The sequence below is a fragment of the Oncorhynchus gorbuscha genome, linkage group LG14 (assembly GCF_021184085.1).
Source record: "Oncorhynchus gorbuscha isolate QuinsamMale2020 ecotype Even-year linkage group LG14, OgorEven_v1.0, whole genome shotgun sequence".
Classification (NCBI taxonomy): Eukaryota; Metazoa; Chordata; class Actinopteri; order Salmoniformes; family Salmonidae; genus Oncorhynchus; species Oncorhynchus gorbuscha.
This window is the reverse complement of record NC_060186.1, coordinates 19837519-19860146: the sequence shown is the minus strand read 5'-3', so window position 1 is coordinate 19860146 and position 22628 is coordinate 19837519. Positions and strand designations below refer to the sequence as shown.

The following is a 22628-nucleotide window of genomic DNA, read 5'->3' as shown; positions in this document are numbered from 1 at the left end:
CTCTCAAAGCACTTCATGATGACAGAAGTGAAGGCATACGGGGAGATAGTCATTTAGTTCAGCTACCATAGCTTGCTTGGGCACAGCAACAATGGTGAACATCTTGAAGCATGTGGGGACTGGAATAGGGAGAGATTGAATATGTCCATAATATACAAATGAAACAGCTTGTCTATGACTAATGGGAGACCAGCTGGAAGTAAGCTACTGTAACAAAAAAAAGGACATATGCCTATATCCACATGAGCTTCTATAGATAACGTTATGGAAAACCTATGACAACCCTGCTTGAGAAAGCCGTCTGGTTAAGCTCTATAATGTGACTGTCCCACGTGTGTGAGGGTTTATGAATGACCACCTGTCCACAATATCATTTGTCCCACAAAATGTTATAAACCAAAAAGTGGCCAGCAAATTAAACATTACACATTTTCAACGAAAACCAATGTTGTGTTTGGCCCAGGCACCTAGATCTAACATTATACAATGGGCTTGACAGCGAACAAATGTTTAATCTGTAAGCGGTTTAGGAGAGTGTGTTGGTGACAGAGAGCGCGCGCGCGTCTTCGGTTGCGTATGATTCATCATGGCGAGTTCTACAGCCGTCCCCCCATCAGCAGCGAACGCTCCATCTCTCAAGGTAAACGTCCTCTTCCCAGTAACCGAAAAACGGCCATGCTGGATGACCTCGCCACTGCTAACCTATACGTTATCGTTGCCTATTTCTGAAAATGACGGGATAAGAATTATTGACGCTGGTCACGTTCAGTAAACACTAAACCGCGTACGACCGACAAAGATAGGATTGCAATTCAATACACTTGTTTCAACTGCGCTGTTTCTTTTTGATATACCGATTAAAAAAACGATTTAACATATCTATATTGCTTTGCCCTATGTGTTTTGAGATGGCAGCTGTAGCATGTGACGACACATTTTATATAACTGCATCACGCCGACGGAATGTTCTGTTATTCGTCTGTTGCTCTTATAACCAGCCTGTCTATTACAGTAGCCTACAGTAGTAGCCTGTTTTTATAGGCTGCCTATCAATGGCTCATAATAACTATGAGGGGTAATCAGTGACGTTATTTCACAGTATTTACTGCATGATCACATGTTAAAATAGCTTACATTATAGAATAGAAATCAACCACAATTATTATCATTATTATGCCTGTTATTATTATATGATTAGCCCTTTGCTTGTGGAGTAATGGTAGCCTAATGTAAATGTAAGCCTTCAGTTCACCTGGTGACAGACTATCGTCTTTCTGCAGGTAAAATGATCTCCTGTGCTGAGCAGAGCAGGGAATTCAACCCTCACACAGGCCCTCACAGACAATACCTAGTCCTATCCTCATTCAATTTACGTCAGAAAACCTCACTGTTCTTTCCGACAACCCCATCTCTCCCTGCTCCCCTTCCCATGCTGTTACCAATTATAATTATTTTAATAACTTACCCTGTTATTCTCTCATTGTCTGAATACATTACCCGAGTGTGAATTTTTTAATAAGCTTAGGCTTATAAGTAGTTGATTACAACCTATATAAAGTTGTTTACAATGTCATCCCAGGGCTCCGGTAAAGATGTATCCAGCAGAAACGACATGGAAGACAGTGTCCACAGCTTCAAGGTAACATTCTAATCATTTACCCGGTGGTATAATGTAGATGGCAACAAGCATTATTCTGTGTAACACACAAGTGTGTGCAAAGGCATGTTGTACAGCAATGCTATTTTAATGTGGAACAGTTCAGATATTGCACATACTGCTACATTAGTAATTTATATTGCATGTAAACTGCAATCACAGGACATTTGAAGTTTGTCAGTGTATGGCAAACTGGAGACGCCTACCCCTCCAACTGCCCATTTCAGTGTGGTGAATCAGATGAATCACTTGCCTTCAGTGAGGTGCCCAGCTGCACCATCTTGATTTTCCTGGATATGATTCTGATATTCATAAAACCTCCCCTGGTTGTCAATCAAAAGGTCCAGATCACACCAACAGCATGGACACCTCCCCCCACCCACATGGCTCTCCTAATGCCTCTCAGTCCGTTAGATCCAAAAAAACACACACCCCCCTACAAAAATAACAATACTTCCTCCTCAGCAAAATGGAGTCAAAGAAATCCACCTGAGATCCTGAGATGTTATCCTGAGGTTAACCCCTTCTGGGGCCCCTCGTTTGGCTTGTGCTCCCCAGACCCCTATGCTAACCACATACTCAATGTTGTTGCCCTTTGTGGCCCTCAGAGAGGTAGAGAGAGAGGATGATGAGGGCCCTGGTCGATCCAGGAGGTCCTGTGTCGTCTCTGCTGAGAATCCACTTTCCCAGATCACCCTAAGCACCACCTGTCAGTCAGGCTGTGAGCTGTGACCTGTGGTTTGCTTTAGGTCTGATTTACTCTGCTGTCTAATGTTGCATAGGGAGGAGACAGCCAGGCAGGCGGCAGGCGCAGGTGGTGATTTGGTGATTAGGAGAAATAGAGGGGAAGAGAAAAGGTTGGAGAGAAAAGGGGTGAGAGTGAGAAAGAGAAAGAGAGAGAGAATTGTCATTGACTGTGCAGGACCATTTAAAGAGTTGGACACTGCTATAGACCATTGTAAGACTTGCACATTCAGGGCTGGGTTAAGCCTATAATTAATGAATCAATGTCTGAGAAAATGGCCTCATATACTGTAGATGCTACAGACTCATAATTGCATCAGGTCTGTAGTCTTGAACTACTGTACGAGCACCTCTGTAGTACTGTACCTGAGCCTAGCTTGTGTACGCTATAGACCCCTGTGTTGTTACTGTACACACTAGTAGGAATCTGACTCCTGTTTTGTGACCCACCTGAGCTGGATGTAGAGGACTTATAGTTTGGTAATCCCTGACCAACGGAGCATGTGATGCTACGCTGACCATGGATTACTTGAAACTCATTCACCTTACACAGCTAAGTCATGCTCACGTGTGCTATGACATTAGTTAACAGAGTTATCAGCATAAATGGGCCTATCTCAGATTCTTCACAGCAGGTCAGAAGTGATTTGTCATGCAACGCACTTCTTAAAAGACGTGTGTGAATTCTGAACTCATGAGAAGATATAGTCATCAGGAAACTATACCGTATTTTATCAAATTTGATCACACTGAAGTTTTAAAATATCAATCTGTCAGATTCATGGCTGGATAAGCACGTGGAGATATTAGACCGAAACATTGGTAACCATTGCTGTAGTCAGTGATGTGTGACTGTGAGAGAGAGAGAGAGTATTCTGATAGTTCTCTCTCAGACTGTTGGCCAGCACTACCCCTCTGTAATCTGAAATTACACAATGCTGCTACAGGGCTGCGTTTACACGTGCAGACAATTCTGATCTTTTTTCCTCTAATTGGTCTTTTGACCAATCCCATCAGATCTTTTCACGTGATACCTTTTTCACAGCTGATTGGTCAAAAGACCAATTAGTGAGAAAAAAGATCAGCATTGGGCTGACTGTGTAAATGTAGCCCAGGAAGGGTAAATCTGAGACAGACCTCATCCAGACAGGCACTGAGAGCAGCCAACCACAGCAGAGCATTTGCCTTTAGCTACTAAATTTGATATTTACCCCCACCCTTATGGTTAATGCTAGGATTGGGGGAGAGTTATCTGATCTGAGAACTGTGGTAAAGGCAACTCCTACCCTGAGAGCGGTTGTGTTCGTTTATTGAGTAGCTCATATTCCTAGAAGTTAAAAGCCTGGAGTGTCCTCTACTGGCCAGCAGGAGAGTTGCAGAACTCTGAAGAGCGCGATGAGATACAGTGCATTTGGAAAGTATTCAGACCCCTTGACCTTTTCCATATTTTGTTACTTTATATCCCTATTCTAAAATGTATTCAATTGTTTTTTTCCCTTCATCAACCCACACACAATACCCCATAATGACAAAGCAAAAATAGGTTTTTAGACATTTTAGCAAAAGTATTAAAAAATACAACACTGAAATATCACATTTACATACAGTAAGTAATCAGACCCTTTACTCAGTACTTCGTTGAAGCACTTTTGGCAGCGATTACAGCCTTGAGTCTTCTTGGGTATGACGCTACAAACTTGGCAGACCTGACTCTCTCCGAATATACTGTCCCCGTCCAAGTACCCGTGCTAAGGTCTATTCAAAGCTGGTCTGACCAATCAGAATCCATGCTTCAAGATTGCTTTGATCACGTGAACTGGGATGTGTTCCGGGTTGCCTCTGAGAATAACATTGACATATACACAGACACAGTGACTGAGTTCAACAGGAAGTGTATAGGAGATGTTGTTCCCACTGTGACTATTAAAACCTACCCAAACCAAATACTATGGACAGATGGCAGCATTCGCGCAAAACTGAAAGCTAAACACCTTCTTGTCTAGTTTGAGGACAACACAGTGCCACAGACGTAGCCCGCTCCCAAGGACTGTGAGCTCTCGTTCTCCATGGCCGACGTGAGTAAGACAATTCTGCCGGACCAGACGGTATCCCTAGCCGTGTCCTCAGAGCATGCGCGTGTTTTACGGACATATTCAATCTCTCCCTATATCAGTCTGCTGTCCCCACTTGCTTCAAGATGTCCATCATTGTTCCTGTACCCAATAAAGCAAAGGTAACTGAACTAAATGACTATCACCCCATAACACTCAGTTCTGTCATCATGAAGTGCTTTGAGAGGCTTAGTTAAGGATCATATCACCTCCACCTTACCTGACACCCTAGACCCACTATAAATTTGCATACCGCCCCAACAGATCCACAGATGATGCAATCGCCGTTGCACTGTACACTGCCCTATCCCATCTGGACAAGAGGAATACCTATGTAAGAATGCTATTCATTGTTTATAGCTCAGCATTCAACACCACAGTACCCTACAAGCTCATCATTAAGCTTGGGCCCCTGGGTCTCAACCCCAAAACTTTGCAACTGGGTCCTGAACTTCCTGATGGGCTGCCCCCAGGTGGTGAAGGTAGGAAACAACACCTCCACTACACTGATCCTCAACACTGGGGCCTCACAAGGATGCGTTCTCCCTGTTCACCCATGACTGCGTGGCCACGCACGCCTCCAACTCAATCATCAAGTTTGCAGAAGACACAACAGTGGTAGGCCTGATTTCCAACGATGACGAGACATCCTACAGGGAGGAGGTGAGGTGGTGCCAGGAAAATAACCTCTCCCTCGACATCAACAAAAACGAAGGAGCTGATCGTGGACTTCAGGAGACCGCAGAGGGAGCACGCCCCTATTCTTATCGACGGAGCCGCAGTGGAGAAGGTGAAAAGCTCCTCGGCGTACACATCACTGACAATCTGAAATGGTCCACCCACACAGACAGTGTGGTGAAGAAGGCCCCTAAGCCCCTCACAAACTTTTACAGATGTACAATCGAGAGCGTCCTGTCGGGCTGCATCACCGCCTGGTACGGCAACTGCACCGCCCGCAACCTTCACCTGTCCTCCAGGACACCTACAACACTTACAGCACCCGATGACATACAATTACATCCAGTATATTACACCCAAAGCAGTGTGTATTATGAGTTTGCATCTAAACCATGCCCTCTATATTCCCCCCAGGCGGCTGACCTGGTCATTGAGCTGTCCCAGACCCACAAGGCCAAACCTGACCTGACCGATCTGGTGTTTGGAACTGTGTTCTCTGACCACATGTTGACCATAGAGTGGACCAGCAATGGAGGCTGGCAGAAACCTCACATCAAGCCCTTTGGTAACCTGTCTCTCCACCCGGCCTGCTCAGCCATGCACTACGCTGTGCAGGTAGGAAACACCACCTTGTTAGGCCCTGTTAGAAAGTTAATGTGTCTCACGCTGTCCATTCCTGCTGCCCACCTGACAGTGATGAAGACAACAGTGGAAATATGTCGGTGGATTGTTTAGTTATTTATGTATTTATTTTGTACTAAAATAACTTAGGCAAACTATATGTATTTTAAATATGACTTAATAACATTCATTCAATCAAGGATATGACAAAGCAGCAGGAGGCAAAGTTAAAAGTGCAAAATGAAATATTTACAAAATATTTGCGAAACGACTGTCAAAACAAACAACAAGTCTGCAAACAACCCAAATGAAAAGGAATAGGCTTAAACAGGCATTTATAGCTAATACAACTTACTTGGCACAGGAGGGGTTAAACAGGCTCTCACCAGCCTCCCAATGAGCAATTCCAACACTGGTGAAAATGTACAGGTCAGCATCTACACTACAGGTATAGGACTTTCCCCATGGTCGTCACATCTTACAGTCTTACTTACTGTCTTCAATCAGGAAACAGACTGTGCTGCTGAGGTGCTGAGAGTTTGTGTTGAGAGCTTAAGATGAATGCACTATACTTTAATTGTAGCTCTAATAAGAGCACAGCTATGAAGGCTGAAGGACAGTGGATTGGACATAAATGGCCAACACAACACAGGGCTATCTTCCCCTATATGCACTGTAACTTACTATCACACACACATACTGTAGGTTCAGGAAGCCAATTTCCCATTCTGGTCCTCATTCATTAGGTTTACATTTACATTTTAGTATATTCACTTTGTTCAGAGAATGACTAGATGTCAGTGGTTCTCTCCTGTCTGCCAGTCTTAACCCCTGTCTCTTTCCTCTCCTCTGTTCTGCGGTCAGTTGTTTGAGGGTATGAAGGCATACCGAGATGCTGATGACAAAGTACGTCTCTTCAGACCCATGCTCAACATGAACCGTATGGCCAATTCTGCAGAGAGGGCCTGCCTGCCGGTAAGAACACATACAGGCTATGGTACTATACAGCACAAGCCTACAGCCTGGAAAATAATACTCTATTTATTCTGAACAAAAAGCTTATTTCTATCAAAATTACATCCATGTTAGTGAGCATTTCTCCCTTGCCAAGGTATTCTATCCATCTGACAGGTGTAGCATATCAAGAAGCTGATTAAACAACATGATCATTACGAAGGTGAACCTTGTGCTGGGGACAATAAAATGGCACTCTAAAATGTATGTATCAAGTTTTATGGGAGCGTGCAATTGGCATGCTGACTGCACTATTTCCCACCAGACCTGTTGCCAGAGCATTTAATGTAAATTTATTTCTACCATAAGCCGCCTCCAACATTGTTTTAGAGAATTTGGCAGTATGTCCAACCGCCCTCACAACCGCAGACCACATGTATGGCGTCGTGTGGGCGAGTGGTTTGCTGACGTCAACATTGTGAACAGACTTCCCCATGGTGGCGGTGGGGTTATGGTATGGGTAGACATAAGCTACGGACAACAAACACAATTGCATTTTATCGATGGCCATTTGAATGCACAGAGATACCGTAACGAGATCCTGAGGCCCATTGTCTTGCCATTCATCTGCCGCCATCACCTCATGTTTCAACATGATAATGCACGGCTCCATGTCACAAGGATCTGTTCCTGGAAGTTGAAAATATCCCAGTTCTTCCATGGCCTGCATACTGACCAGACATGTCACCCATTGAGCATGTTTGGGATGCTCTGGATTGACACGTACGACAATGTGTTTCAGTTTCCGCCAATATTCAGAAACTTCAAACAGCCATTGAAGAGGAAGGGCACACCATTCCACAGGCCACAATCAACAGCCTGATCAACTCTATGTTAAGAAGATGTGTCACACCAGATACTGACTGGTTTTCTAATCCACGCCCCTACTTTTTTAAAAAGATATCTGTGATCAACAAATCCATATCTGTATTACCAGTCATGTGAAACCCATAGATTAGGGCCCAAAGTTTTTATCAATTGACCAATTGACTAATTTCCTTATATGAACTGTGACTCAGTAAGATCTTTGACATTTTTGCATGTTGCGTTTATGTTTGTGTTCAGTATAGATACAGCGTCTCATATCTACAGTGTGGCATATCATGTACAGTACAAGACTGGAACAATGTTCCCCAGGACATCAACATGTTTGTCTCTGATCCTGATCCTGCTAGTACTGACTTTGCAGATAACCTTTTAATTGAGAAAAACTTACTACGACTGCGGTATGTGGTTGTCTCACTTAACTGTCTTAAGATGAATGCACTAACTGTAAGTCACTCTGGATAAGAGCCTGCTAAATTACTTTCTATAGTGTCTGCTGCAGTCACTGAATGTTCTGTTTGTTCATATTTTTGTCCCATTTCTCCTTTCCCAGCTCAACCTTTAATTTGTCCTCTCTCCCTTTCCCCCCTCCCTCCTCCAGGCCTTTGACAGGGCAGAGTTGGTAGAGTGTATCAGGAGGCTGGTACAGGTGGATCTGGAGTGGGTACCCAAGTCAGACTCTGCCAGTCTCTACATCCGACCCACTTTCCTGGGTACTGAGGTGAGGAGATGACCAACCAACCACTCTCTGTCTCCTTCTGTGAGGGACTGTCTCTTTCACTCTCGTATGCTGTGACAGGGCTACCTTCCCCAATACATGTTGGTGAAGTAGTAATCATTCGTTTGTGAATAGCTCGAGTATGTCAACTATTGACATGTGTGTATGTGTGTGTGTGTGTGGCCTGTGTCCCTTCCTAGCCGTCTCTAGGAGTGAAGAAGCCGTCCCGTGCTCTGCTTTATGTGATCCTGAGTCCTGTTGGTTCCTATTTCAGTACAGGAGCTAAGCCTGTCTCTCTCTGGGCCGACTCCAAATACATCAGAGCCTGGAGAGGAGGGACTGGAGACTGTAAGATGGGAGGGTAAGAGGAGGGACTGGAGACTGTAAGATGGGAGGGTTAGAGGAGGGCCTGGAGACTGTAAGATGGGAGGGTAAGAGGAGGGACTGGAGACTGTAAGATGGGAGGGTAAGAGGAGGGACTGGAGACTGTAAGATGGGAGGGTAAGAGGAGGGACTGGAGACTGTAAGATGGGAGGGTAAGAGGAGGGACTGGAGACTGTAAGATGGGAGGGTTAGAGGAGGGCCTGGAGACTGTAAGATGGGAGGGTAAGAGGAGGGACTGGAGACTGTAAGATGGGAGGGTAAGAGGAGGGACTGGAGACTGTAAGATGGGAGGGTAAGAGGCGGGACTGGAGACTGTAAGATGGGAGGGTAAGAGGAGGGACTGGAGACTGTAAGATGGGAGGGTAAGAGGAGGGACTGGAGACTGTAAGATGGGAGGGTAAGAGGAGGGACTGGAGACTGTAAGATGGGAGGGTAAGAGGAGGGACTGGAGACTGTAAGATGGGAGGGTAAGAGGAGGGACTGAGACTGTAAGATGGGAGGGTAAGAGGAGGGACTGTAGACTGTAAGATGGGAGGGTAAGAGGAGGGACTGGAGACTGTAAGATGGGAGGGTTAGAGGAGGGACTGGAGACTGTAAGATGGGAGGGTAAGAGGAGGGCCTGGAGACTGTAAGATGGTGCGTTAAGAGGAGGGATGAGAGACTGTAAGATGGGAGGGTTAGAGGAGGGACTGGAGACTGTAAGATTGGAGGGTAAGAGGAGGGACTGGAGACTGTAAGATGGGAGGGTAAGAGGAGGGACTGGAGACTGTAAGATGGGAGGGTAAGAGGAGGGACTGGAGACTGTAAGATGGGAGGGTTAGAGGAGGGACTGGAGACTGTAAGATGGGAGGGTTAGAGGAGGGACTGGAGACTGTAAGATGGGAGGGTAAGAGGAGGGACTGGAGACTGTAAGATGGGAGGGTAAGAGGAGGGACTGGAGACTGTAAGATGGGAGGGTAAGAGGAGGGACTGGAGACTGTAAGATGGGAGGGTAAGAGGAGGGACTGGAGACTGTAAGATTGGAGGGTAAGAGGAGGGACTGGAGACTGTAAGATGGGAGGGTTAGAGGAGGGACTGGAGACTGTAAGATTGGAGGGTTAGAGGAGGGACTGTAGACTGTAAGATGGGAGGGTTAGAGGAGGGACTGGAGACTGTAAGATGGGAGGGTAAGAGGAGGGACTGGAGACTGTAAGATTGGAGGGTAAGAGGAGGGACTGAGACTGTAAGATGGGAGGGTAAGAGGAGGGACTGTAGACTGTAAGATGGGAGGGTAAGAGGAGGGACTGGAGACTGTAAGATTGGAGGGTTAGAGGAGGGACTGTAGACTGTAAGATGGGAGGGTTAGAGGAGGGACTGGAGACTGTAAGATTGGAGGGTTAGAGGAGGGACTGGAGACTGTAAGATGGGAGGGTTAGAGGAGGGACTGGAGACTGTAAGATGGGAGGGTTAGAGGAGGGACTGGAGACTGTAAGATGGGAGGGTAAGAGGAGGGACTGGAGACTGTAAGATGGGAGGGTAAGAGGAGGGACTGGAGACTGTAAGATGGGAGGGTAAGAGGAGGGACTGGAGACTGTAAGATGGGAGGGTAAGAGGAGGGACTGGAGACTGTAAGATTGGAGGGTAAGAGGAGGGACTGGAGACTGTAAGATTGGAGGGTAAGAGGAGGGACTGGAGACTGTAAGATGGGAGGGTTAGAGGAGGGACTGGAGACTGTAAGATTGGAGGGTTAGAGGAGGGACTGTAGACTGTAAGATGGGAGGGTTAGAGGAGGGACTGGAGACTGTAAGATGGGAGGGTAAGAGGAGGGACTGGAGACTGTAAGATTGGAGGGTAAGAGGAGGGACTGTAGACTGTAAGATGGGAGGGTAAGAGGAGGGACTGTAGACTGTAAGATGGGAGGGTAAGAGGAGGGACTGGAGACTGTAAGATTGGAGGGTTAGAGGAGGGACTGTAGACTGTAAGATGGGAGGGTTAGAGGAGGGACTGGAGACTGTAAGATTGGAGGGTTAGAGGAGGGACTGGAGACTGTAAGATGGGAGGGTTATAGGAGGGACTGGAGACTGTAAGATGGGAGGGTTAGAGGAGGGACTGGAGACTGTAAGATGGGAGGGTTAGAGGGGGGCCTGGAGACTGTAAGATGGTGCGTTAGAGGAGGGATGAGAGACTGTAAGATGGGAGGGTTAGAGGAGGGACTGGAGACTGTAATATGTAGCATTAGAGGAGGGATGGGAAACTGTAAGATGGGAGGGTTAGAGGAGGGACTGGAGACTGTAAGATGGGAGGGTTAGAGGGGGGACTGGAGACTAAGATGGGATGGTTAGAGGAGGGACTGGAGACTGTAAGATGGGGGGTTTAGAGGAGGGATGGGAGACTGTATGATGGGAGGGTAAGAGGAGGGACTGGAGACTGTAAGATGGGGGGTTTAGAGGAGGGATGGGAGACTGTAAGATGGGAGGGTAAGAGGAGGGACTGGAGACTGTAAGATGGGAGGGTAAGAGGAGGGACTGGAGACTGTAAGATGGGAGGGTAAGAGGAGGGACTGGAGACTGTAAGATGGGAGGGTAAGAGGAGGGACTGGAGACTGTAAGATGGGAGGGTAAGAGGAGGGACTGGAGACTGTAAGATGGGAGGGTAAGAGGAGGGACTGGAGACTGTAAGATGGGAGGGTAAGAGGAGGGACTGGAGACTGTAAGATGGGAGGGTAAGAGGAGGGACTGGAGACTATAAGATGGGAGGGTAAGAGGAGGGACTGGAGACTGTAAGATGGGAGGGTAAGAGGAGGGACTGGAGACTGTAAGATGGGAGGGTAAGAGGAGGGACTGGAGACTGTAAGATGGGAGGGTAAGAGGAGGGACTGGAGACTGTAAGATTGGAGGGTAAGAGGAGGGACTGGAGACTGTAAGATGGGAGGGTTAGAGGAGGGACTGGAGACTGTAAGATTGGAGGGTTAGAGGAGGGACTGTAGACTGTAAGATGGGAGGGTTAGAGGAGGGACTGGAGACTGTAAGATGGGAGGGTAAGAGGAGGGACTGGAGACTGTAAGATTGGAGGGTAAGAGGAGGGACTGGAGACTGTAAGATGGGAGGGTAAGAGGAGGGACTGTAGACTGTAAGATGGGAGGGTAAGAGGAGGGACTGGAGACTGTAAGATGGAGGGTTAGAGGAGGGACTGTAGACTGTAAGATGGGAGGGTTAGAGGAGGGACTGGAGACTGTAAGATGGGAGGGTTAGAGGAGGGACTGGAGACTGTAAGATGGGAGGGTTAGAGGAGGGACTGGAGACTGTAAGATGGGAGGGTTAGAGGAGGGACTGGAGACTGTAAGATGGGAGGGTTAGAGGGGGGCCTGGAGACTGTAAGATGGTGCGTTAGAGGAGGGATGAGAGACTGTAAGATGGGAGGGTTAGAGGAGGGACTGGAGACTGTAAGATGGGAGGGTTAGAGGGGGGACTGGAGACTAAGATGGGATGGTTAGAGGAGGGACTGGAGACTGTAAGATGGTGAGTTAGAGGAGGGACTGGAGACTGTAAGATGGGAGAGTTAGAGGGGGGACTGGAGACTAAGATGGGATGGTTAGAGGAGGGACTGGAGACTGTAAGATGTGGGGTTTAGAGGAGGGATGGGAGACTGTAAGATGGGAGGGTTAGAGGAGGGACTGGAGACTGTAAGATGGGAGGGTTAGAGGAGGGACTGGAGACTGTAAGATGGGAGGGTTAGAGGAGGGACTGGAGACTGTAAGATGGGAGGGTTAGAGGGGGGCCTGGAGACTGTAAGATGGTGCGTTAGAGGAGGGATGAGAGACTGTAAGATGGGAGGGTTAGAGGAGGGACTGGAGACTGTAAGATGGGAGGGTTAGAGGGGGGACTGGAGACTAAGATGGGATGGTTAGAGGAGGGACTGGAGACTGTAAGATGGTGAGTTAGAGGAGGGACTGGAGACTGTAAGATGGGAGAGTTAGAGGGGGGACTGGAGACTAAGATGGGATGGTTAGAGGAGGGTCTGGAGACTGTAAGATGTGGGGTTTAGAGGAGGGATGGGAGACTGTAAGATGGGAGGGTTAGAGGAGGGACTGGAGACTGTAAGATGGGGTGTTTAGAGGAGGGATGGGAGACTGTAAGATGGGGGGTTTAGAGGAAGGATGGGAGAATGTAAGATGGGGGGTTTAGAGGAGGGATGGGAGACTGTAAGATGGGAGGGTTAGAGGAGGGACTGGAGACTGTAAGATGGAGGGTTTAGAGGAGGGACTGGAGACTGTAAGATGGGAGGGTTAGAGGAGGGACTGGAGACTGTAAGATGGGATGGTTAGAGGAGGGACTGGAGACTGTAAGATGGTGAGTTAGAGGAGGGACTGGAGACTGTAAGATGGGAGAGTTAGAGGGGGGACTGGAGACTAAGATGGGATGGTTAGAGGAGGGACTGGAGACTGTAAGATGTGGGGTTTAGAGGAGGGATGGGAGACTGTAAGATGGGAGGGTTAGAGGAGGGACTGGAGACTGTAAGATGGGGTGTTTAGAGGAGGGATGGGAGACTGTAAGATGGGGGGTTTAGAGGAAGGATGGGAGAATGTAAGATGGGGTGTTTAGAGGAGGGATGGGAGACTGTAAGATGGAGGGTTTAGAGGAGGGACTGGAGACTGTAAGATGGGAGGGTTAGAGGAGGGACTGGAGACTGTAAAATGGGATGGTTAGAGGAGGGACTGGAGACTGTAAGATGGTGAGTTAGAGGAGGGACTGGAGACTGTAAGATGGGAGGGTTAGAGGAGGGACTGGAGACTGTAAGATGGGATGGTTAGAGGAGGGACTGGAGACTGTAAGATGGTGAGTTAGAGGAGGGACTGGAGACTGTAAGATGGGAGAGTTATAGGGGGGACTGGAGACTAAGATGGGATGGTTAGAGGAGGGACTGGAGACTGTAAGATGTGGGGTTTAGAGGAGGGATGGGAGACTGTAAGATGGGAGGGTTAGAGGAGGGACTGGAGACTGTAAGATGGGGTGTTTAGAGGAGGGATGGGAGACTGTAAGATGGGGGGTTTAGAGGAAGGATGGGAGAATGTAAGATGGGGGGTTTAGAGGAGGGATGGGAGACTGTAAGATGGGAGGGTTAGAGGGGGGACTGGAGACTGTAAGATGGAGGGTTTAGAGGAGGGACTGGAGACTGTAAGATGGGGTGTTTAGAGGAGGGATGGGAGACTGTAAGATGTGGGGTTTAGAGGAGGGATGGGAGAATGTAAGATGGGGGGTTTAGAGGAGGGATGGGAGAATGTAAGATGGGGGGTTTAGAGGAGGGATGGGAGACTGTAAGAAGGGAGGGTTAGAGGGGGACTGGAGACAGTCTATGTTCCAATATCCTACATTTCACAAGTTAGGATTGGATTTGGTTACTGTACCCGTTCAGTAAAGGCAGGTCAGACATGACAGTATTCTTTTGAGATGCAGTAAAAATGCTTGCTTTGCAACGTGTTCTTCTAATTTGTCCTGACCCTGATTTCCCCACCCTGCCAACACTACTAATACAGCTTTACTCCAGATTCAACTCTAAAGAGCTTTGGATGTCATTGTGACACCATTTATGTACAGTACACAATAGGGGCCCACGCTTGGTTACTCTAACGACCGGAACAGTGTCAAATCATTCGGATTGCGACACATGGAATTTAAATGTAAACTGACAACTCTCGTTTGTGGATTAAAATGAACATGAACATGGGGAGTTGTTTACAGGAACTACGGAGCATCTATCTACGCCCAGTATGAAGCAGTGGATTATGGGTGCCAGCAGGTCCTCTGGCTGTACGGAGACGACCATCAAATCACAGAGGTCGGAACCATGAACATGTTCCTCTTCTGGAATAATGAGAATGGAGGTAATCATGATCACTTTCAGTGTCATGGCCAATGAGATTAGAGATAATAACTTTGCTTTACTAGGGCTATTGCAGTTGGACAAGACCAAAGAAAATATGGGTTGCGTTCCTATGCTCAGACATTCTATGCATCAACCAATGGTTGCATGCCACATAATTGCTAGAACATATGACGTGGTTAGCTGATACTTAAAATTCCTATCCAGGCATTGTAAGATCTGGCATGCGTCAGCAACATCTGAGCAGGGGAACACGACCGTCCTCTGGATCAGTTGATATGGACATAATATTACTGAACAGGAAACAGACATTTGTGTCTGATTGTACAACAGCGACATCTAGTGGGCAGAGTGTATATCACAGCAGCTGCAGTCTCACATAGCCAGTGCTGTTCTTCACCTCTTCTCTTATCTCTGTAAACTGGGTTCAGATCGGATATTCCAATTGACACTAAATTACCTGTTTAATTCATTTGTGCATCCAACGTCTTTCTCTTCAGAGGAGGAGCTGGCAACACCCCCTCTGGATGGAATAATCCTACCTGGGATCACGCGGCAGAGCATCCTGGAACTCACCAGGAAATGGGTATGAGAGAGAGAGAATTATATACAGTACATTCAGAATGTATTCAGACCCCTTGACTTTTTCCACATGTTGTTATGTTACAGCCTTATTCTAAAATGGGTGAAATAGTTTTTTCCCCCTCATTAATCTACACACAGTATCCCATAATGACAAAGCAAAAAAATGAGAGCTATCTTCTGTATACCACCCCTACCTTGTCACAACACAACTGATTGGCTCAAACGCATTAAGAAGGAAAAAAATTCCACAAATGTTTAACAAGACGCGCCTGTTAATTGAAATGCATTCCAGGTGACTACCGCATGAAGCTGGTTGAGAGAATGCCAAGCGTGTGCAAAACTGTCATCAAGGCAAAGTGTGGCTACTTTGAAGAATGTAAAATATATTTTGATTTGTTTAACTCTTTTTTTGGTCACTACATGATTCCATATGTGTTATTTCATAGTTCTGATATATTCACTATTATTCTACAATGTAGAAAATAGTAAAAATAAAGAAAAACTTTGGAATGAGTAGGTGTGTCCAAACCTTTGACTGGTACTGTAAATAGAGAGGGTAAGAGGGGGGCAAGTACAATGTGTTCTCTGAGGGTAGGACACAAGATAGTTCAACAGCAACACAGGGCACAAGCTAGGGGGCAAGAGAGAGATAGAGGGTTGAACTTTCCATGGCACTCTGGGTTTAAGGGAAAGATGGACTTGACACCCACATGGACATACCAGCAGGGTTGCTTCCATCTGCTACAAGGGCACAGGCACTATACCAGGGGTTATCACTGGCCATTAAACCAGTAGCCTGGTTGCCAGATCAGATACATGCATAGCATGACAAGGAATCTTGGGGGACTTGGCTAAAGCACAGGCAGCTCTGGCAACAAAGATTGTGTGTGTGTGTGTGTGTGTGTGTGTGTGTGTGTGTGTGTGTGTGTGTGTGTGTGTGTGTGTGTGTGTGTGTGTGTGTGTGTGTGTGTGTGTGTGTGTGTGTGTGTGTGTGTGTGTGTGTGTGTGTGTGTGTGTGTGTGAGAGAGAGAGAGAGAGAGAAGGGCTCTCCAAACCCGGTCTTGGAGAGCTACCATCCTGTAGGTTTTGACTCCAACCTTAATCTAGTGCACCTTATTTTAATCACTGGTTGATCAACTGAATCAGGTTAGTTACAACTGGGGTTGGAGTGAAAACCTACAGGAGGTTAGCTCTCCAGGAACAGGGTTGGAGAGCCCTGGTATATAGAGAGAGATATATAGGGAGAGAGAGAACTATTGTGCAGCATGCAGGACGTCTTCAGCAGAGATGAGAAGCTAAGCCTTTCCAGAAGCCTGCCCTTGTATGAGTTTCATTAGGTATATTTTCCTCCTCCACTTCCCTCTCTTCTCATCCACCTCCCTCTCTCCTCATCGACTCTCCTCTTCTAGGGGGAGTTTAAGGTGTGTGAGCGGTACCTGACCATGGCAGACCTACGCTGTGCTCTGAAAGAGGGCCGTGTTAAGGAGATGTTTGGCTCTGGTACTGCATGTGTGGTCAGTCCCGTGGGACGCATACTCTACCAGGGAGAGGTACACAACCACTACTCACTACCCTTACAACATATGGATGACTGAATGGATGGATGACTGAATGGATGAATGACAGAATGGATGACTGAATGGATGGATGACTGATTGGATGGATGACTGAATGGATGGATGACTGAATGGATGACAGAATGGATGACTGAATGAATGGATGGATGACTGGATGGATGACTGATTGGATGGAAGACTGAATGGATGGATGACTGAACGGATGGACGACTAAATGGATGACTGAATGGAAGGATGACTAAATGGATGACTGAATGGATGGATGACTGAATCAATGACTGATTGGATGGATGTATGACTGAATGGATAGATGGATGACTGAATGGATGGATGACTGAATGGATGGATGACTAAATAGAGGAAGGAATGATTCCAATCAAGCAATTTCACATGTTTAACACTTTGTCATAAACCGCTGAACAGCTACTCCAGAACATAGTATTTTTTACATTGTGTGTGTGTGTGTGTGTATCTCTCTCTAGAACCTACATATCCCCTGCCAGGACGATTTCCCCCAGCTGGCCTCTAGACTGATGAAGGAGCTCACAGATATACAGGTTAGATACACCCCACTGGTCACAGACATCAATTCAATGTCTATTCCACACTGGTTCAACGTAATTGAATTCAACCAGTGTGTGGTCAGTGAGACACGTGTAACAGAGGTAGATTGTACTTTAACCTCCTCTCGCGCTATCAAATTGGAACCTTTTCGGAGGCGAAGCTGGCTAAGAGGTTGTCCGGTTGGCGGTCACGTGTGTTTGCGAAGCAGTGGATCACTCATTTGAGCCCAGAAAGTGGACAGGGACAGTGAAGGAAGCTATACAGTTAGACAAGCACAGTGTACTTCGTCACGCACGCAACCAAACACGTACGTTTGTATGCAGGCACTCACAGCAGATGTGGCCTCTCCCACAGTAATGGTAACAGCTGGATGGACGTCAGGGCCTGCCAACTGTCCTAGACTGATGTCATCCTCAGCACACAGACTATTCCGATTCTGTCTCCTCTGTGTTAGTGTATCAGGGCGGTTTTGTATTAGTAAAGTGTAGTGAGTATTCTGCCCTGTAGCTTGCCACATATCTGTATGTTCTACTCTCCATCACTTTGGTTAAGATCTGTAAAGGGATATCATCCCACTCACCCTGCCTGCCTTCCAGAATATCTGGTGTTAAACTGAGTGGGTCATTCATTCAGTGCAGATCTCTCTCTCTCTCTCTCTCTCTGTCTGGCCGTCTCTCTGTTTACGTCTGTGAGTTTGTGTTCCTCTCTGCCTCATATCATTTCACCCTGTCAGGGCTAGGTCAGGTGATTATTGTTATCCCTCTAAATCTCCTCATCGGCACAGCTTTGTGTAAGAGCTTGCGTGTGTCTCTTCTGCCCAATCACTAGTGCTGTGTGTGTGTGTATCTGTGCGTTTGTACCTGTGTGTGTATCTGTGTGTGTGTGTGTGTGTGTGTGTGTGTGCATGCCTGCCTGCCTGTGTGTGTAAACCTTATCTGAGTGTATGTGTGGCCCTAGCGATAGCTTCTCTCCCCCCCCTTTAGCTCATTGTGGCGCCGACACACACTCAGACAGAGGAGATAGGAGGAGGTTCATGTAGTAATGGCTGGGCAGGGATGGGAGATAGTGCAGACACACAGCCCTGAAAGCTCTCATTAAGATGCCTGCTGTAATTACACAAACTTAATTATTGTCTCAGCCTTTGTGATCAAAGCCAAGACACCGCAAGGCTGCTTGAACAAGAGAGAGAGAGAGAGAGAGAGAGAGAGAGAGAGAGAGAGAGAGAGAGAGAGAGAGAGAGAGAGAGAGAGGCGGGGAGGGGAGGGGTGAGACGGAGGAGCCTAATGAACAATAACATCGACAAAATTAAGAAAAAAAACTCCAGCCTGATGTTAAATCTGTTGACATTTAATTTGGATGAGAAACAGAATGGCATCCCCAAGAAGAAGACATTGGGCACAACAAACGCGTTGTCTAAGACGAGGGGAGCGAGGGATGAGAAGAGGGATGAAAGACGGGTTTACTAACACGGCCCTCCGTTTCTCTTTCATGTTAATTAGAAATGGCATTTCTTTTGTTTCTCATCGCGGGCGCTTATTTATTTTCACGACTCCGTCCATTAGAACTCATTTGCGACACGAGACGTAAATAATTGGATTTGTCTCCGCGGTTGTCGCAGTTCAGGAACATTCTGTTTTGATGTGGTTGTTGTTTTGTGTGTTGCTGAGTTCGCCAGATTTCCTCTGCTTATTTGTTCTTTTTCTTGTGTGTTTTCGGTTTTGCACCATTCAATGTGTTGTAGGCAAGGAGTTAAAACAGTTTGTGACCCCTGTGTTTTTATGCCTGTTTGACCCCAGTTTAACCTTTGACCTTCTGATTACCTTTTCTTTCCTTGGTCACAGTACGGTCGGACCCAGAGTGACTGGTCTGTCCTCGTGTAAAGCAAGACAAAGTGGTGTGGGTATCTGGGACGAGCACACACAAACTGCATATGCATATACGCAGACACGCACACACACACACACACACACACACACACACACACACACACACACACACACACACACACACACACACACACACACACACACACACACACACACACACACACACACACACACACACACACACACACACACACACACACACACACACACACACACACACACACACTCAGTTTGAAATCCCATCGGGTCAGTAGCAATATTATTCCACTCTAACTCTGCTCAAATTGTGCACGACCTCCCCATTAACACGCCCTGCCCTGCGCAGAACTGACACGCAGACGGCGCAGATCTCAATAGTCTGCCCTGGTGTGGCAGCCCTGCTAAAGGGTTGGCTCTAAAATATTACCAGCAGAAGGTTTAGAGGAGTAGCAATGACCAGCAACTAATGTTAAACCACTTTGACTCAGTAGACCTCTAGAAGGGTCATGTTACGTAGGCAGATGTTATGTATTTCAGTATCGTTACATGCACGTATGTTGTTTGAACCTGTGTCATGCGAAAACCTTCTTTTTGAGTGTGGCATTTCTATTTTTAATAGATGATTTTAGAGTTGTATTTCGCACAATTATATACATTTTAATGTGAGCTTAAAATGACGGAGCAAGTTTATCATGGAACGCAGTTTAGTGCTGCTAAAAGAGAATGATGAGTGAATTCAAAGAGGACACTGGAAATAAGCCCTGATATATCAGAGGGAGAGAGATCCCTGACGTCTGAAGCTTGGAACCTAGAGTGGTAGAAGGATACACCAACCACTGGTATCAAAGAAAGCACAAGTTGAAGTAGCAGGTAGTAATATCATTCCACGCCAGTTGCTGTGCACAATCAAGTGTGTGATGCTTAATGTCAAAATGTATGTTATATCTACAATCTGTTGATGGTGACGTCTAATCAAACATAATACTGGTCATTTGTGTAGAGATTTACTATCTTGGACCAATATCCAACATTTACTGTAGACCTGGATTGTCCAACATTTACTGTAGACCTGGATTGACCTAAATTTACTATAGACCTGGATTGTCCTAAATTTACTGTAGACCTGGATTGACCTAAATTTACTATAGACCTGGATTGTCCTAAATTTACTGTAGACCTGGATTGTCCTAAATTTACTGTAGACCTGGATTGACCTAAATTTACTGTAGACCTGGATTGACCTCTCCCTCTATCTGCACAATATCTGTTTTATGTCAAGTTCTATCTATACTTAGATGGAAGAGATATATGTAATCGATGCAATGCGTTGAGTGATACAATATTGCCTGTTCTGTTGATCCAAATAATAAATATGCACCAAAACATACGTTTGTGTCTACTGAGTCTACTGCATTATGTTCAGAACAGTGTGTGTGTGTGTGTGTGGTTCCCCAGGGCAGGGCCTGTGGTTCTTGGCTGAGCTGCCTCCCAGTGAAAATAGGGCTGTTTGGTGCTGGTTCCAGCCCTGTGCCCTGTTACAGGTTGGTATAGAGCCCAGCCCACATATCTTACCAACTTACCCCCTGGTACAGCTCTCAGCTCCCAAGGCCTTAGATACAGTACTTTTCCCCTTGCACTGTAGTCCTTTTTAACTGGTTGTTGATCGCATGCAGGACAGGAAACTGTAAACAAATTCCTCAACATGTGGCGGCTTGCAGGAGAATACTTATCCTTTCCATCCCATCTCCTTCTCTCTCTTCTCTCTCTTCTTCCTCTTGACTCTAAGGATACATCTCATCTCCCTCTATTCTCTCTCTTCTCTCTCTTAGTCCTCTCCATCATATCTCTCTATTCTCTCTCTTCTCTCCCTTAGTCCTCTCCATCATCTCCCTCTATTCTCTCTTCTCTCTCTTAGTCCTCTCCATCATATCTCTCTATTCTCTCTCTTCTCTCCCTTAGTCCTCTCCATAATCTCCCTCTATTCTCTCTATTCTTCTCTCTCTCTTAGTCCTCTCCATCATCTCCTCTATTCTCTCTCTTCTCTCTCTTAGTCTCTCCATCATCTCCCTCTATTCTCTCTCTTCTCTCTCCCTTAGTCCTCTCCATCATATCTCTCTATTCTCTCTCTTCTCTCTCTTAGTCCTCTCCATAATCTCCCTCTCTTCTCTCCCTTAGTCCTCTCCATAATCTCCCTCTATTCTCTCTCTTCTCTCTCTTAGTCATCTCCATCATATCTCTCTATTCTCTCTCTTCTCTCTCTTAGTCCTCTCCATCATATCTCTCTATTCTCTCTCTTCTCTCTCTTAGTCCTCTCCATAATCTCCCTCTCTTCTCTCTCTTAGTCCTCTCCATCATCTCCCTCTATTCTCTCTCTTCTCTCTCTTAGTCATCTCCATCATCTCTTTCTTTTCTCTCCTTCCCCTCTCTATTGTCACTCTTCTTCTGTTTTCTTCTTTGCCTCCCTGCAGAGTGCCTTGGAGCGAGGAGCTTACACCCACCCACCCTCTTTTCTATAACCTGTAGGGAACACAATAATGGTCTATACTTGGCATGTAGGTTTCTCACTTATGGGTGGCACAAATTGGGATATGGGGGAGGGAAATGGGCAAGGTATATACAAATTAAATATTCTGTTTACTACAGAATTCTATAGTAAGTTCTGTAGTATTCTATAGTAAATTGTAGTATTTTTTTCATGTGGTCTCCTGTGGTGTCGTAGCCCTACACCCAGAGACAAGCAGGGACCCTATCCACCCTCCTCTCCTCCTCTTAGCCTGAAGATAAGATTCTGTTTTAATTGTCACATCTTATTTAGACAGCAGTGACATTCACTAGGGGACAGCACAGAGCGGAGGGGCGGGCCAGAGTAATCAGAGGGGATGAGATGGAGAAGAGGGAGAGAAAGAGAGAGAGAGAGAGAGAGAGAGAGAGAGAGAGAGAGAGAGAGAGAGAGAGAGAGAGAGAGAGAGAGAGAGAGAGAGAGAGAGAGAGAGAGAGAAACCGCTGGCACCCAGTCATCAAGCAGCTGCAGCAAGAGGAATTTAGCTTTGAGCGCTCTCCATCTTCCTCCCTCCCTCCCCTCCCTCGCTTTTCTCATCTCCGCTCTTTCTCTCCCACCGCCAGGGCATGATCTGATTTGACAAGCACGACGCTGTCATCTTGAGTTTGTCCAATTTGAAATGCTAATTAGTGAACTCGCAGCCGTTTTGTTTCGCTCGCCGCTGTTGTTTGTCTTCTAGTTGTCTTCTCTTGACTCTTTCTCCTTCCCCTCTGCTCTTTCTGAGGCTGGAACTTCAGACCCTGGTCTGTGTCTGAGACGCAGACAGTGGTGGAAGATGGCATCAGGGTATTTAGGTCATAGCACCAGGATGAGGAGTCCCACAGGACAAACAAAGGCGTCGTGATCGAGGCAAACAGATTCGTCAT

The 22628-nt window shown here is 46.5% G+C and overlaps 2 protein-coding genes across 3 annotated transcripts in view; one reads left to right on the top strand and one right to left on the bottom strand.

Moving 5' to 3' along the window:
* Nucleotides 1-2400, bottom strand: part of LOC123995500 (inositol 1,4,5-triphosphate receptor associated 2-like) — a 34620-nt gene extending 32220 nt beyond the window's left edge. The window contains 1 exon segment of the mRNA XM_046299152.1: nucleotides 1911-2400. The gene's annotated coding sequence lies outside the window, so the exon portion shown is untranslated.
* On the top strand, nucleotides 507-20589 carry LOC123994607 (branched-chain-amino-acid aminotransferase, cytosolic-like). 2 transcript variants are annotated; one of them, XM_046297408.1, is made up of 11 exons: nucleotides 524-640; nucleotides 1580-1639; nucleotides 5605-5805; nucleotides 6676-6786; nucleotides 8252-8371; nucleotides 8569-8729; nucleotides 14470-14612; nucleotides 15112-15197; nucleotides 16606-16746; nucleotides 17256-17330; nucleotides 19179-20589. In XM_046297408.1, exons 1-11 carry the CDS (start codon nucleotides 587-589, stop codon nucleotides 19215-19217), a joined length of 1191 nt encoding a protein of 396 aa, XP_046153364.1. In that variant the 5' UTR covers nucleotides 524-586; the 3' UTR covers nucleotides 19218-20589. The 2 variants fall into 2 exon arrangements, with proteins under 2 accessions (XP_046153365.1, XP_046153364.1); XM_046297409.1 differs by lacking the exon at nucleotides 1580-1639 and having other exon boundaries at nucleotides 507-640.
* Nucleotides 20590-22628: the final 2039 nt, after the last annotated feature.

Coding starts and splice junctions, on each gene's coding strand:
- LOC123994607 (XM_046297408.1), top strand. CDS start 587: ATGGCGAGTTCTACAGCCGTCCCCCCATCAGCAGCGAACGCTCCATCT. Junction 5,806..6,675: donor CCATGCACTACGCTGTGCAG/GTAGGAAACACC, acceptor TTCTGCGGTCAG/TTGTTTGAGGGTATGAAGGC. Junction 16,747..17,255: donor GCATACTCTACCAGGGAGAG/GTACACAACCAC, acceptor ATCTCTCTCTAG/AACCTACATATCCCCTGCCA.